An 18325-nucleotide genomic window follows, 5' to 3' on the forward strand; every position below is an offset into this window, starting at 1 on the left:
AGTTGATAATGCAAAGAATGCATCTTTCAAACTCTGAGAACTCAATCGGCTTCAGTTTTTGTGACTGAAACTAATATTAATTTCTTCTAGCCTGTTTCAGGCAAAGACCATGGTTCAGAGTTACAATACCTTGTCTATAGTCATTAGCAACATTTATTTCAAACATTTACAATGGCATTATAAACTAATAGCCCAATTGCCGTGTCTAGTATGAGCCTTTAACTAAATTTTGTATTTTAAACAGCTATGACCCTCTGAAATGTTTAAACTTTTGACTTTGGCCAAAGAAACTAGGTTCAGAATTATGACTTACTATTTCGTCACAGATTTTCTTACAGATGTGTGGTATAGTAGAGAAGGAGATTTTTGAAAATTATTAAATTTTTGCAAGAATTGCAAGGGTAGTTATCAAGAAGTTAAAAATACTCCCATTGTTTATACACACGCATAATTACTACAACTTTACGGGTCCACAAACAGCATATTCACAACCCGGAATACAGGCAAATTCAACTGAGTGAACATTTAGATGTTTGTGGACAAAAACAAATCAATTATATATTTTCATTTTACAAGTTTATAGGTGGAAGTGACAATCAGAGATGTGAAAAGGAAAAACGTTTCATTAATATGTTCAAACCTAAACTCAATAATTCAGTTTAATATTATCATATTTGTAAATGAAAATGTTTTCACGCATTACTTTATAATGACATCACTGTAAACACTACATTCTAACGTTCAGTGTCTTATGACGTCGAAATCTGTTTTCCAGTGATTTAAAAATTTCGACATCTCTGCATATAATTAATCTCATCATTTACTATGTAAAAAAATTTGGGGTTGCCTTTCCCTTTAAAGACTATCATTTACGATATCAGGAAGTAATACGTATAAAAGCAACAATGTGGTTATAGGGTAGCCTTTCCCTTTAATTAATTAACAGTGTGCCTTAATGCCTCTTTTCCGCAACATCGTGGAATACAATAATTCCGTCAACATTTTAATAGTTAGAATTCCATCGTAAGTTCCGGGGAGTTCAAGGACCAGGCGTAGACGACATTAATGCAAACAACTGAGATTATTAATCGTGCGGTACTACCAACTCAGGTAATGTTCTATTTATTTTTTAGTTTTATAGTGTTGTGCGACGATATATAGTTATTTTATTTTACATAAAAAGATGTTGTGTATCATATTTTCAACTGGAATCGTCACGTTAAAAACCGGGATCTTGGGGCCCCCAACTGTATTAAATGTCAACGTTGAGCGAAATCACAGTCGCCGTTTCACTGTTAATTGAATTATTGCAGCTGATCTCTTTAACTGAATTGTAGCACGCATCAATTAATATTGTTAATTGATATCATAGATTTAATTGAGGAGAGCAACAATTCAATACGCAAGTTCCGAGTTACCCAAAAGTTATTTCCCTTTGTCGAACTCTTTCGCATTTTATGATGTAAGGTGGGTACACAATGTATACATTATATCGTAGACTGGCATTGTACATAACGATTTACGTACGATTAATGTAATAAAAGCGTAACTTTTGTTTATATCAATCACTGGTATGCATATTCTGGCCATATCAAGCATGATTTGTTTGAATAAGATCATCAAATTGGCTACTGATCGAATCATTATTCGTTTCCTCTTCTACATGAGTGACGCTTTTATGAAAGAAAGATGGCAATTAACAATATTTGTTTGAGCCATTTTGTTATCCAATACTCATAAACTCACTAAAGTTGCCTTTTCCCTGAGATGGGATGGTCTCAGAAACTCTGGATATCATTTTTAAGAAACAACACAATGATAGTAATTAGCAAATGTACCCACTGTCATCATATTTTACGTCATAATTTACGGAAGAGTTCGACAAAGGGAAATAACTCTTGGGGAACTCGGAACTTCCGTATTATTGCGCGCATTAATATTCAGCAGAATAATTATAATGCGATCAAATTCAATGAATATGTACAATACTTCATATTTGAAAAGATTTTTGTTGCACATGCACATCAAATGAATTGTCAATTAATCATCAATTTGACATCTTCAAATAATTTTAAAAGATACATGTATCTTCCACATGTGCTTGGGTCATAATATATGAATACACATCTAACCTAGTAATACATATGAAACGTATATAAAGGTTAGATGTGTATTCATATATTATGACCCAAGCGCCTTGCTGTGGTACGTATCTTCAATTATTTGAGTTTTAAGTTAATTTGCTCCATATTTTTCACTGTTTGAACAGTATTGAACTTATTTTGAAATACCTGAACGATGACTACAATTAAGACGATCATTAAACTAGCCATCTGAGGTGAACTGAACATAACAGCCGCGCAGACTGAATAGGCCTACGCCTATGACGTCTAGACTTGATCAAAGTTCCAGTCAGCTATATTCCGTTACACTACAACTCCAACATTACTCGTAGGGGAAGGTAGACCTAGTCCTACTAGGCCTATGATCAGACTATGCCAATGGAGTTTGTGGCAATTCCAAAATCATAACGAAAGTAGGCCTTACAGTATGGCCATTCTCTCGGTGGGCGGTAAATCTAGTACTGCCGACTCCCGATGGTCCCGGATTGCGATGTTTTAAAGATAATATTAAAACCGGCCAACAGAATTACTTCATACTTCTCGGGAACAATTTTTATGTCCAAATTGATTCACACAATTAAAAAAATCCCAATAACAATAAGTATAAATTCTTAAACTTGAAATGTCACCTACTCAAAAGCGGTAAATCTAGTACTGTGTTATAAATACAAAAACCGAAAACGGTCACTTTTCATTCAATGCATGATTTAAAAAGATACTTAAAAACATAATTTAAAAAGAAAAAACGATGTTGAATAAATATTTATGTTTCACTAGAAGTATTTCTTCTTTTTCACAGTTTTAATGATTCCAAAATATACATGTAGGCCTATATAGTGTACTGCCGACTCCCGGCTCCCGATGGTCCTGGATTGTTTATAGATATTTATCAAAACCGACCAACAGAATAACTTCATTCTTCTCGGGAACAATATTTATGTCCAAATTGATCCACACAATAAAAAAACCCAATGATATATAGATAAATTCTTAAACTTGAAATGTTGCCTCCTCAAAAGTGGTCATTTATAACAAATTTTCCACTTCGGATGAAAGTGAAAACCTTTACATAGCAAATTAGTTTAATTACCATCTGATGCGAGGCAAACCGCATTGCCTATAAATTTTGAACAACAAATCCTAGGTGTAATAAATTTTTCGGGGGGTGTTGGGAGGGTGTTAATGAGAACAAATCAATAAAAAAAAAAATGACATTTCGAAATTCCAAGGGGTGTTCTATTATTTAAGAGAAAATCTATTATTTAAAAATATTATATATTTGTATCTAAAATCAAATGTTTTTATTATATTTTCTAAACTTGGGTTTGAATTTTCTTTCTTCCCCAGCAAAACAATATCTAATAAGAATTTTGAAGGACCAATTTTACATGTACATAAAGAAATTAATTTATCTTTTAGTTTTGTCAGCCAAGTTTAATAGTTCCAGAACAACAAGAAGTAGCGATAGTGGCATTTTATATTTACCAAAAGTTCGAACTGAATATTATAAACAGTCTTTTAAGGTATCCTCCACAATTTTATGGAATCAGTTGCCTGAGTCTGTCAGAAGCTGTGGTTCTATTACCTCTATTAAATCAGCATATGATATTTGCAGCATTATTACTCAAATAAGTGATATATAGATATGATGTATATGGGTTGTTTTTTTTTTGGGGGGGGGGGGGGGGGGTGTTTCCCCAGTGATATCGTGTGTATATTTTATGTATATATTTTATATTATGTTATCTATTTTTCTATTCTCTCATTCATTTGTCTGTCTGAATATTTTTTATTCAGGACCACAATGTAAACTAGTCATTTGTACTAATTGTGCTATCCTGTCTAAATAAAAGAATTTATTATTATTATTATCTTGATTTTCTAATGATTAAAATTTACACATATTAAGGCTCAGAATTTGTTATATAACTGTTAATTAAATAATCAAAACATTGTTAAAAATCATATATCAACAAAATCATATACATTTTGAATATTTTCTGTTATTATAAAAAAGAATTAGATACCGTATCTTTTATTTTTATTCTTAAATAGAATTATTTTTTGCGATAAATAAACGTACATTGAACCAAAATAGAACACATGATTTAGTACTTTTGACTTTAAAAAAACCCTTAACAAATAGAACAATATGTAAAATAGAATATTTCTTCAAGACAATTAGTAATAAATGTGTAATTAGAATTCATCAATTAAATTTAATTTGTAATGAGGGCTCTGCGGTAGAACTACGTCCACGTCGTAGAATCGGGGAAAACACATAATTTATGTGGCTTAGAGTTCTGCCATAATTTAGAAACACAAAGAATGCCTAATAATAGTAAATTTGATTAATTTTTAAAAGTAATTTGTTTCCGTTATAATGGTAATTTTCTTTGGATCATATTAATTGTGTTATGAGCTATGTTTGTTAACCGTACCTGTATCGGTGTCCGTTTTCGGTTTTTGTATTTATAACACAGTACTAGATTTACCGCTTTTGAGTAGGTGACATTTCAAGTTTAAGAATTTATACTTATTATTATTGGGTTTTTTTTAATTGTGAGAATCAATTTGGACATAAAAATTGTTCCCGAGAAGTATGAAGTAATTCTGTTGACCGGTTTTAATATTATCTTTAAAACATCGCAATCCGGGACCATCGGGAGTCGGGAGTCGGCAGTCGGCAGTACTAGATTTACCGCCCACCCATTCTCTCACGGCAATAAACTGGTTCCCCGCTGATTGGTGCTACAACTCCCAATATCATTATTCGTAGGGAAAGTAATCCCGGTGTAACTTGACACTGTACGGAGTTTGATTGCGCTTGTACGAGATAAAAACATTTATGCGATTTTATGTGAATTTGTTTTAAGAATTCATAATTCCGGAATGAACAGAGTATGTATATTTTAACAAAGGTGGATAATCTGGATTTCCACGATGATGAAAGGATTTGTCCCAAAATCTTAATGAGATAATGAGATTGATTGATTGATTGATTGTATCTTGCTTAACGTCTCACTCGAGAATGAAACTACACATGAAGTATAATTATTAACGTTAAAGTTGTTTTTTTTAAAGAGGGGGTCGAATTAGTGGCGGATCCAGGATTTCCGAAAAAGAGGGGGAGCACATGTGAAAGTCAGGCATATTTGGCGCCAAATCTGGAGTTATACTCACATTATTTCTGACTTCAAACTAACAAAATTTGATCTTTATAGATATAGATCGAATTTTAATTAGATTGTTCTGAGGTTATGATATTTATGAAATTAGTGAAGATCTGTCCTATTTCTAAAAGAAAATTTCACTGAAAGTTCTAGGTTTTCTTTCGTAAGTTAATTACTGTTGTACTGCGATCGATTTCATTCTGTATTACCATCTTCACACTACATTAATCCTGCATAGGGCCGCAATATACCGTTGTGGATTATACTTCTTGTGGGAAATGCAGCTCCGTTTTTTGAAAGCTTTTTATAATTCACAAAAACAATGTTAAAATAAAGGAGAATACTCGAGTGTTCCAATAAGAAATATCTCGTGTACGTGAACATGAATAAGTGTAGTGAGAGGAAAATTATGCCCTGCCAATTTCTTCACATGCAATAACGAACAATACAGATACTCTTCAAAGTATTATTCTAATATTATGCTCCAAAGACTAGCGTTTGCGAAAGTTCTTATTCTGATAGATTTTATGAACATTGGTATATGTATTATGTCTCTCCTAAAACATTAATTTGAGTAAGTCAAACGGTATTTTGACATTTCTAAAAATATTGATAAGAACTTCTGCAAACGCTAGGCTTTGGAGTGCATAGTAACAACATATATAATATTATATATATATATATATATATATACATGTATATATATATATATATATATAAAACAATTTTACTCATCTGTCTACTCTAATTTTTTTTCTCGTCATCTGACATTGTCCTATCCACCAACTCTTTTTCTCACCTTCTTTCGTTATCTCTTCTTCTCTTCCTGTGATTTGCCCTTTGCCCTCTTCTATCAACTTTTCGTTACTTGTTTTGATTTTGTCTCCTTCTATTTGTATCAACATTTCATTTTTATCATTTTTTCATCACTTTATAATATCTTTATTCTTTAATCTGTTTCTCATTTGCATAAGCTCATTCAATAGATCTGTCAACAGGGGATGGTTACACCTCCTAGGCACCTGGTACCACCTCCGGTGTTTCCAGGTTTCTGCGTTGGGCATTGAATGCTTACTCCTCTTCGAAAGGCACCTGATACCACCATTACTCTCCACCAGTGTTTCTAGGGATCCCTATTCTTGAATTTGTAGTCTTAATAGATTTTATAAAATTTATCACTGTTCATTATCTTCATTTTTTTTTTTTTTTTTTTTACATGTTTCAAAGGGCACAATGGCTACAAAGTGGGTTGGAATCCACGTTGCGGGTGTCAAGTCAAATCTGTACGATAGACAAAGAATACATGTAGTTTGGTAAGTTCCTGACTAGAATATAAAGTAATAACGTCATGTCGCAAAACTTCACCCCTTCTGTTAGGGAATTAGCAATTCTTCATTTCTGAATGATTTTTAGACCAGAAAGTAAAAAAAAGTCCTAAATTATTAGAATTTCCACACATGTATATATTTAGTCATTCAAAAATACTACTCTAAGATATAGAAATCATTTAATGTGCATCCTTCCTGTAACAAACTTCTGCCCCTGTTTTCGATGTAACAGGAAACTTTTTTTTCTGCTCTTACATCACATTCTCTCCTCTGGTTATCTCTTATATTTATATCTGGGGCCATGTGTCGTCTGCAGCATGGTACGGTGAAAATAAAACTAAAACTGGGGAATTTTTTTTTGAATGTCATTAATCTCGATTCTATCCCTTGCATTTCTGTTTGTGTATAAGGAAATAAACTAATCTGAGAGACACACCTTGCAGATAATTATCAGAACAAACCAATCGTGTAAAATCTTTAACATCTACACAATTCCAGTAATTTGTGCAAAGATAAAGTAAACGATGATACATTAGAAAATGAAATATGCAGCATAAAAATATATTATGACACTTAGTTTTGTCCAATTTATGATTGGGGCTATTAAAATACCATGCATTGAAGAAAAAAATGATTCAGATTTATGTCCACCACGAGGGGTGATTTTGATATCTTAAAATAGTATACCAAATATAAAATCACACCTTTTCGTTTACATAACCCTGAATTAATTATTGCCAGCTGGAATGTGTGAACCATGTGTCCCGGCTTCAATAGTGAACCGGAGTCCATGGGTGACCAACAGAAGATCGCCGTCATTGACAGAGAGCTCCACCGTCTCTGCATCGATGTAGCTGCACTACAAGAAACCAGACTGGCAGATGACAGATCCCTGTGTAAACGAAACTACCCGTTCTTCTGGCAGGGAAAGAAGGCAAATGAACCCAGGATTCACGGAGTCGGCTTCGCAGTGAAGAACTCCCTGCTGTCCAGTATAGAACCCCCAACAGGGGAATTAAACGGACTCCTGACCCTGCAGATGGCTATAGGTGCGGGTGCAGTCAATTTTGTGTGCGCCTATGCCCCAATTAGGAGCTCCACTGTAGAAGAGAAGGACCAGTTCAGTTCTATGATGCCCTTGACTCCATCGTCCATACCATACCCAACAAAGAAGCACTCTTCAACGCAAGAGTTGGTGCGGACTTAGTAGTCTGACCTTCAGTCATCGGATATTATGGGATTGGGAAGATGAAAGACAACGGTCAGAGGCTTCTTGAGCTTTGCTTCTATAACAACTTGGCGATGACAAATACTTTCTTCCAACACAAAGATAGACATAAAGTGTCATGGCGCCATCCAAGACCCACAGTAAATGCCAGCAGACAGCTCGATGCTGCGTTAATGACTATAGTCTAGCATACTGGCTCAAGCTAAGCCAGAGGATATAGGCAGGCACAGACCAGGGCAACACTGGCGACATGTATGCAGGCATCAAACAAGCCACGGGCCCGTCCACCACCAAGAGTGTCCCGCTGAAGACCAAATCAGGCGAGAATATCAGACAAGAAGAAGCAGATGGAGCGGTGGGTAGAGTACTACCTTGAGCTCTACTCAGCGCAGAACGTTGTGACTGACACAACGCTTGATGCCATCAGCCAACTACCCGTTCTGGACAAACTGGACGAGGAGCCAACAACAGAGGAACTTGGCATGGCTATCGACTGTCTCGCCACCGGCAAAGCGCCTGGGGAAGATGGCATACCCCCAGAAGTGATCATGGCGAGGAAAGAAGAACTGTTCGAGGACCTGCACGAACTACTCTGCTTGTGCTGGAGAAAGGGCCCCGTACCACGAGACATGCGTGGAGCCAAGACATTGACTCTCTACAAAAATGAAGGCGACCGTAGCGACTGTAACAGCTACTGGGGCATTTCCCTGTTGAGCATTGTTGGCAGTCTTCACAAGTCATTTACCTTAATGCAGAACCTAGCGGCGTGGGTTTATCCTAAATACTAGTGCGCATTCAGGACAGAGTGATCCACCATCGATATGATCTTTTCAGTGAGACAGCTACAAGAAAAGTGTCAAGATCAAAAGAGCCGCTTTTGCTTGCCTTCATAGATCTGACGAAGGCATTTGACCTCATCAGCAGAAGTGGCTTCTTCCAACTCCTGAAGAAGATCGGCTCCCCCCCCCCCCCTCCCCCCCCCCGAAGCTGCACTCCATTATTGTGTCCTTCCACACCGACATGCTCAGCACAGTGAGCTACAACGGCTCAACATCAGACCTGTTCCCCCATCAACAGCGGAGTCAAACAGAAATGTGTACTCGCCCCAACCATCTTCGGTATCTTTTTCTCGATGTTCCTGGCCCATGTCTTCAAGGAGAACGAGGATGGGGTCTACCTGCACACGCGGTCCGATGGTAGGCTGTACAATATGGCCAGGCTACGTGCCAGGACCAAGATCAGACATGTCACCATCAGGGAGGCCCTCTTTGCCGATGATGTTGCCTTGGCAACGCACACTGAAGAAGCACTCTAAACGCTGATTAACCGCTTTGCTCTGGCATTTAATGAATTTGGTCTCACGATCAGCATAAAAAAGACTGAAGTGATGGGGCAGAGAACAGACCCCCCAAAGCATCCATATAGAGAGTCAGGAGCTCAACAAAGCTCAGTACTTGGGGTCCACTATCAGTGCAAACCTCTCTCTTGAGCTAGAGATCAACTCCAGGATCGCCAAAGCAGCCTCAGTGATGTCAAAGGTACACAAGAGAGTGTGGGCCAACAACAACCTGATGGTGAATACTAAGATGCAGGTATACAGAGCCTGTGTCTTGTCTACACTCCTTTACTCCAGCGAAACTTGGACATCATATGCCGCCAAGGAAAACCGACTGAACAGCTTCCATCTGCACTGTCTAAGACGCATACGCGGGGTCAGATGGCAGGAAAGAATCCCCAACACTGACGTTCTGGAGCGCGCTGGACTGCCCATCATCTACACCCTACTGAGTCAGCGCCGCCTCCGCCGTCTAGGTCACGTTTGCAGAATGGAGGATGACCGGATGTCTAAGGATCTGCTGTAATGGGAGTTCTCGGGAAGCTCCAGACCCCAAGGCCGCCCAAGACTGCGCTTCAAAGACACTTGCAAAAGGGATATGAAGAGTGCTGGAATCGACACGCAGTCGTGGGAAAGCCTCGCAATATCCCGGGACTCTTAGAGGGCCGCTGTGCATAGCGGCACCAAGCAAGCTGAGTAGAAGCGCATCGACTGCCTGAAGAAGAGAGTCACCCGCAAGTCCAGCTTCACAGGCTAGGCGGTGACAATCCACACCTGTAACCTTTGCGACAAAGACTGCCACTCCCACATTGGCCTTCACAGCCACACGAGGAGATCCAGCGACCAGACCTGACACAACCTGGTGCAACCATCGTCTCTCGAGACGGAGGGAAGCCGACGACGAAGTTACATGCATTGAAACGTACAGCTGGAAATCACCAGACCTTGCCATATCTCCATATTTGGTAATGATTTCCATGGGTAAAGGGAAATAGTCCAAGAAGGACAAACTCTAAACTCATAAAAGAAACCGTCATAATAATATAGGTAAGCGTTATTTATTATATTCATTCCAATAAAAGGTAAAAATAAAAACAAAAAAATATGAAAACGTATTTTCCAACAATTTCAACGATGCTGCGAAGTAGGTTGCAGAGTTTGTGCAATGTATTTACATTCATACGCAGACAGACGGCACTAGAAACCGGATCTACATGTAGCTAGATTGAAATAAAATGACGTCGACAAGCAATGGATCTCAATAGAAATCAAGCAGAATATACACAATACACATCTATCGGCCTCAGTGTTGATCCAACTATCCAACTTAGATTTTTTAAAGGCAATACATTGACTTGACAGTCCTGCTAACACGTTGAGATAAAGATGTTTCCCTACATATTCTTTCCAGTGGGGATCCGGGTTACAATAAGTCCTCAGTACCCCTTACTTGTCGTAATAGGCGACTAAATGGGGTGGTCCTTCGGATGAGACCGCAAAAACCAAGGTCCCGTGTCACAGCAGGTGTGACACGATAAAGATCCCCCCTGCTCAACAGCGGTAGGCGCCGAACATAAGCCTAAATTTTACAGTCCGTCACCGGCAATGGTGACGTCTCCATATGAATGAAAGATTTTCGTGTAGAACATTAAACAACATACTACTAACCCTACATACTCTTATACACAACTTTGATCCCCTATTGTGGTCCCGCCCAACCCCCGGTGGTCATAATTTTAACAAACTTGCATTTAGACTACCTGGGGGGGGGGGGTGCTTGCATATTAGTATGACTAATCATGACCCAGCAGTTCTTCAGAAATGTTTTGCCAGATAAGTATAACTTTGGTCCCCTAATGTGATCTCGCCCTACCAAACTTGAATCTACACTATGCAAGGAAGCTTTCATATAAAGAGGGTGTTGCACCGAAGCGGGAACTTTCCCTAATCGGAGCTCCGTGCCAGCCCTCGTGACGTAGAACTGACCGTCATCCATATTTATACTCTTATTGCGTATTTGCCATTTAAATACCTGTATGATTCCCCAGTACTAAGGACAAACCTAATGCATTTTATGTGTCAATACATTATACATTTAGTCTAGACATAATTTGTTAAATCGTTAAAATCAAATTGTCTTTTTTTCCTCTTGAGTATTACGAGTGTATCACATATTTAATATTCTATATACTACTACAGTCTAAGAGTTCTTGTACTCGTATGCATTATTTTCTACAACCAACAGTTGGCAACTGGACATGACTCTGACCACAAAACAAAATATAGGAAGTTTAATGCGCGTTGATAAAGTTCAACATTATTCGAAGTACATGCACCTGTAAAAATTTATTCACCATAGCAATTTGCTACTGGAACACATATCATTGTCTTCACTCAAACTGTTTAACGGTTATTTACCTTGTTTGGCCTTGAAGTTTTTCTTCCAAAGCTTTGCCAAGTTCACACCGGTTTTTCGTAAAATGCAGCATGCATTTGTCAACAACGTTCACCCAGAAAAATATACAAGTTCTCGTTAGCAACCTTGAATATTAAAACACAAGTATTGCATGCTGTATTCGGCGTGTTTGTTGCGAGTCCTATTTACAAACTAAACAGTCGCCAGGTTGGAAGATTATTTGAAACTCGACACATAGTAATAAACAGAGATTTGACATGAAACATTTATAAAACTAGAAACATGTTTTTAAAAAATCTAGATGGAAAACGTTATATGAAAAACAAATTGTATTCGAACCCGCTCGTTTTAAAAATAGAATAGAATACATGCAAGGTGAAGATAACGAACAGTGAGCAATCTCATGACTCCTAAAAGCAATAAAAAATAGATAGTTGGACAAACACGGATCCCTGGACACACCAGAGGTGGGATCAGGTGCCTAGGAGGAGTAAGCATCCCCTGTTGACCGGTCACACCCGCCGTGAGCCCTATATCCTGATCAGGTAAACGTCAAAATCAGTGTGCCAAGAACGGCTTAACAATCGGTATGAAACACGTCAGACAACTTTTGAACCAATACGAGGTTGTACTGACGAACTAGATCGTTATAACGACCATTGCGAAATGCTGACTTCAATCGAGACTGTTGAAACCCCTGTACCATTAATTTGTTTGTCAGTAGCTTACCTCGATTTAAAAACTGACTATACGCAGAACAAGCTCTTGCATATCGAATCAGTTGGGATATATAAACACCATATGCAGGTGATAATGGAATATTAAATTGCTACATAAATATGGGAAGTTGACGATGGAGAAACTGAAATCATCCCGTTTGTCATACAGTTGAGTTGTTAGTTTGCCGTTAATGTCTATAAATAAAAGTTGACGATCTTACCCACTGAACCACTCAGTAGACCATACATTACTATGGAAAATTAACACACATGTGACGTTGAAAATAATATCAGTGAAGTCGTTTCAATTTTTTTAAATTTACAAAAAAATGCCCTCGTGGAACAAATTTTCAAAGTGACAGTTCTTTAGAGGAAAACTCGAAGAACATGCTAACTTTATTTTGTTTCACGGAGGCAGTTGTTTCTGAAATTCGGGGATACCCCTCCATTTTAACGCTAAAAATTATATAAATTGCTTATTGCTTGATTTAAACTCGAAATATTTTGCCTAATTTTTGTCAACACACGTATTTTAAACTAATTTTCAAAAATGTCTTAATCAAGACATACGTTCCAATTGTTTTTATCATATATTTGAATAACTTAATTTTATCGACCTTTCATGCAACACCTTTAGGGAAATTAACTTGAGACGTGCAACACCTTCTTTCAATTTTCTTTAAATGACCCCACTCTATTGTTTTGCCTTTTGTTGATTATTTCCCCTTTGAAGAGAGCACGGTCCTTCATTTGAATAATTTTAAATCCCCTTTACCCAAGAATGCTTTATGGCAAGTTTGTTTAAAATTGACCCTGTGGTTATGGAGAAGATTTCCAATATGTTAAACAGTTTATGGACAGACAGACGAACCCCGGACAAAAGGTGATCAGAAAAACTCACTTGAGCTACAGGAATGGTATACTAATATAAAGGCAGATCTTGGGGCCCGGCGTCAAAATTAATATCATCATTAAATTATATCTCCCTTAGTTTCCAAGGCATGATGGAGGGCGATAACTCATATCCTCCTGACAGCATTTGAACGTGTATAATTAGAAATAAGCGGTGGGACATACTAAAACAGATACATCAGCATCATCCAGAAAATGTACACAGAGAGAACTCCAGAAGTGGAAGAACGGCGGAATGCTTCGAAGTAAAATCAGGAATAAAGCAAGGGTATGCCATGTCCGGATTATTGTTTATAATAGTTGTGGTTTGGATAATGAGAAGTACAAACGTCAGAAAAAGATTATTCCGTTGGAATTATGTGTATACATTTTAAAATCTGAACTTTGTCGATGAACTGGCAATAACTTCCAACAAGTTCAGCGACATTCAAAACAAATCTTTAATACTGTGCAGAGTCGCAAAATATACTATACTCAATATAAATTTTAATTCAACAAAATCTATGAAAATTATTTGTAAAAAAGATAAATGCTATCCATTTTAACAGCGAAGAAGTGAATGTTAAATCATTTCATTACCTGGGTGTCACGTGCACCATGTACAAAACTGTAGGAACAGCGTTGACATAGAGAGAACACGACTCTATTTCCATTACTCATCCCCTGGTATGGAAATCGGCAAAATACAGCATTAAAACCAAATTGATACTTTATCATACAAATAGTATCAATAGCACTGCTGTGAGAACACGTCAGACAGCATTGGACCCAATGATAGGGTGTATTGGCAAACTGGATTGCTATAATGACCATAGAATTTGCGAAATGCCGACTTTAAACGAGACGTTAGAAATGGAAAGGCCATCATCTTAGATTGATTGTTTGTATACTGTTTAACGTCCCACACCAGGATTTTTCACTCATATGGAGACGTCACCATGAAGGGCTGCAAAAGTTTAGGCCTGTACTCGGCGCTTACGGCCTCTATCGTGCCACACCTGCTGTGACACGTGGCCTCAGTTGTTGCGGTCTCATTTAATCGCCTCTTACGACAAGCAAGAGGTTCTGAGGACCTATTCTAACCTGGATCCCCACGGGATTCATACCCCCCCCCCCCCCCTTAGTCAGCCCAAATGAATTGTACATACGGTGAGTTGGCATAATAAAACACTTTAGAAAATGATTTTCTAAACTCTTTTGGGTTTGGAAATTGACAAGAAACATTGATTCTATGCACAAAAATAGGTAAATTCCAGGAGCTTCCGGGGACTTCGCCCCCTTGACCCCACCAGGCATTTGCCCTGGACCCACTGGGGGCCTTAAGGCGGCCCCCTGATCCCTTGCCATACTTTGCGTACACTTCATTTTTCTTTCTGGCTACGCGCCTGCTAATCAATGCCGGAAGTTGATGCATTCTTTTAAAGATTTGGCATCCCTCTTAATGAAGCCAAAACTCGGGGTATCTGCACTTCCTTTGTATATCTTGGCCAGGTTGTTGATAGTTTCCCAAGATAAGATAGCTGACTTTTGAGTTTGTCATCAAAACAATACAAGGAGCAGAGTCTTTTACACTGCAATTATCAGGGAGTATGTAAGCCCCACTATTACATACGAAAAGCAACCCTTCGACAGGATATTTTAAAAAAAACCCAAAAAAACACCGTACGGTTTCTCCACGGATCAGTGAATGTGGGCGGAGCTTATCCATGGTCAATGTTATTTACCTGGCCAAGAGATAAGTTGTTGTGTATATTTTTATGATATACACAGGAAACTTTTCAGGTTATCACAAATTATGCTTAGTGTGTTGATTTGTGCAACAAAAAAAAAAAATTAAAATTTCTACCTACTGTACATGCATACCGCATTTCTATTTCCCGTAAACCTTCAAACTTGGTCATATTTATGTATTGCAGATAACAGGTTTAGCCCATTTCTAAACCTGTGCTTTTAAAAACTTCTAATTAAACTGTCATATATCGTATATAAATAATTTCCTAAATATAATATTACCCGGCATTTCCGGGCACTTCCTGGTGTCCTGGGAGTTCGCGGTGTCGTGGGTGTAGTAGGTAAAATATCCATGTTTCGAGAGAATGAATAAATCCAAGTAGATCTGTGTACATGTACAACTCCTACAGGAACTTTTAACAGAGCCAGTGGAATTCCGAGTCCCATTTACGTAATATGTACTATACACATGCTGCTCACAACTACACATAACAGCAACAAGTTTAAAATACAAAAATCCATTTGAAATGGCTGGCCCTTACTAAAGATGTACATGTATCATTATCAAAGTTGTTTGAAGGTTTCCGACGTACAAAAACACGTCTCATTAATCACAATAGACACGTTTGTCCTGCTCTTAATTTTGTATTCTTTTTAGAATTTATGAGACTAACCACTGTTACCCTCACTTTGTCCATATGCTAGGGGAGAAAATTGTTGTTCTGTCGTATATAAAACCTCACACTAGTCGTGTCTGTTTGAAGCAGAATTTTTCATAACCTTTTTGTGCATTTCTTAGAGTAAGTGAACTTATAGTAACAGAGGGAACATCGTTATTTCAATAATGTCTTTATTTGAAGAAAAAGGGGGGGGGGGTACACAACACACGGAAGTCTCTCAACACAAACCTTCCTGGGATAAAAACTCATAAAAACAGGCGGTCTCTTCCAGCGGATATCATTATAAAACAGGCGGCCTCTTCCGGCAGATATCATTATAAAACAGGCGGTCTCTTCCGGCAGATATCAGTATAATATAGGCGGTCTCTTCCAGCGGATATCATTATAAAACAGGCGGCCTCTTCCGGCAGATATCAGTATAATACAGGCGGTTTCTTCCAGCAGATATCATTATAAAACAGGCGGCCTCTTCCAGCGGATATTATTATAAAACAGGCGATCTCTTCCAGCGGATATCGTTATAGAACAGGCCGTCTCTTCCAGCGGATATCATTATAGAACAGTCGGTCTCTTCCAGCGGATATCATTATAGAACAGGCGGTCTCTTCCAGAGGATATCATTATAGAACAGGTGGCCTCTTCCGGCATATATCATTATAAAACAGGCGGCCTCTTCCGGCAGATATCATTATAGAACAGGCGGTCTCTTCCAGCAGATATCATTATAGAACAGGCGGTCTCTTCCAGCAGATATCAGTATTAAAAAGGCGGTCTCTTTCAGCAGATATCATTATAGAACAGGCGGTCTCTTCCAGCAGATATCATTTTAGAACAGGCGGTCTCTTCCATGCAGCGTATATCATTATAGAACAGGCGGTCTCTTCCAGCACTTCCAGCAGTTTTGCAATACTTTGCGTTTAAACACAATGTTTTTGAAAAGGGTACCTGTAAAGTGCGAAACGAAATCGAAACGAAACGAAATCTACCGAAAGACACGAAACCCACCGAAACGAAACGAAACGAAACAGATTGTATAATCGAACTCTTTTAATTATAATAATTAAAAATGGTATCTCAGACCCCTGTTAAAGTTTACACATATAAATAAAATTCGCCTCCCATTTGATGTAGGCTTTCAGCTTGACTGATACAAAGTTTTAAAAGTTGGAAAGCACAAAGCACATAAATACCATGTGCAATTAGCTTCGGATCCATAAATTTCAGAACGGGGGGTTACAGTCTCACAGGTCAGAGTCTGGGGAAACACACTAAACGAGGGATGGGGTCGTCGGCGTTGGATCCGCTTTTGGGCATAAATACATGTTTCAGTATTTTTGTTCTAAAGACAAATATATCTATACATGTGGATATTGTGTATTTGTATGTAGTATATCAAACGGTGGATTCTGAATATGTCCTCCCGTTCTCTTTGTGATTTCTGCTTAAAATCCCCTTGTTCATAAGCCTTTTCAGTTTACAAAATGCCGACCTCCTCCTAATATTATTGCATTAAAAAAATTCCGTTTTCCGTCCCGTTTTCAATTCCCCGTCTTAGCAACACCCCAAATGTCAATCTCTCACTAGAGGGCGTATTACGCTACGCTACAACGATAACTCTGGGTAGAGATTGCCCAGATGTATAGAGTTTTTCCATTATTGAAAGTACTCGCACCTCAGCAGTTAGAGATAAAATAAGAGGTTAAGAGCTCTTCCTGCTTTCAATTTTCTCAGACACCAGCTTCTTCAAACAATGTATCTATGTCCAAAGGCTGATCCAACGTCGGCGACCCCACCCCTTGTATAGTGTGTTTCCCCAGATCTCTGAGACTGTAACCCTCGGTTCTGAAATTTATGGATCCGAAACTAATTGTACATGTCATTTAATCAACTACGGATATGTACTTTGTGCTTACCCCCCCCCCCCCCTTTCCAACTTTTAAAACTTTGTAACAGTCAAGCCGAAAGCCTACATCGAAGGGGAGGCGAATTTTATTTATATGTTGTAACTTTCACAGGGGCCTAAGATACCATTTTGAATTATTATAATTAAAAGAGTTCGGTTATACAATCTGTTTCGTTTCGTTTTGGTAGGTTTCGTTTCGTAGGGTTTCGTTTCGTTTCGGTAGATTTCGTTTCGTTTCGGTAGGTTTCGTTTCGTTTCGCACTTTACAGGTACCCTTTTGAAAATACAATATAAATCAAAAAGTTTGAGAATAAACACTATCTGAACAAACTTGAAGCCATGATACACGTACATGTAAAAGTTCTTACAGATATTGATGTCTTGCTTTGGTTTACATTCATTTTTACAATGACAATTATCTCCTCTGCGAAGGGAGTATGATCCTTAATTTTACAAAACTGAATCCCCTTTGTTCGATGCTTTGTGAATGAGTAGACTATTTTCAGATATATACCTATACATAGCGTCAAAGATAGCTAGCCGCTGGGCAAGTAACCAAACGAACTCACTTGACCCCTATATACTCAGACGAGCTAAAATTGAGCGACATTAAGGGTTAATCTATCGTGGATGCATATTCAAGGAAATATTTCCTGTTTCATATAAGGTTTGAAGTGTCAAAATCCTCTTTATTAGAAATAAATTTTTGCTTAGGAAAATTTGTTATTCTACATGGCATATTATAAAATAAATTATATAATGATTAAGTTTGAAAT

The 18325-nt window shown here is 37.9% G+C and overlaps 1 protein-coding gene across 4 annotated transcripts in view; it reads right to left on the reverse strand.

Moving 5' to 3' along the window:
- LOC125660468 (uncharacterized) overlaps positions 1 to 4865 on the reverse strand; it is a 63589-nt gene extending 58724 nt beyond the window's left edge. For 2 of the 4 annotated variants that reach the window (XM_056148600.1, XM_056148598.1), the window contains exon 1: positions 2292 to 2584. In XM_056148600.1, coding sequence (XP_056004575.1) covers positions 2292 to 2351 — 60 coding nt within the window. In that variant the 5' untranslated portion in view covers positions 2352 to 2584. Of the gene's footprint in view, positions 1 to 2291; positions 2663 to 4832 lie in introns of those variants that run through there. The other 2 variants (XM_056148599.1, XM_056148601.1) reach the window with 2 other exon arrangements.
- Positions 4866 to 18325: the final 13460 nt, after the last annotated feature.

This window comes from Ostrea edulis, chromosome 9 (genome assembly GCF_947568905.1).
Source record: "Ostrea edulis chromosome 9, xbOstEdul1.1, whole genome shotgun sequence".
NCBI classification, from domain to species: domain Eukaryota; kingdom Metazoa; phylum Mollusca; class Bivalvia; order Ostreida; family Ostreidae; genus Ostrea; species Ostrea edulis.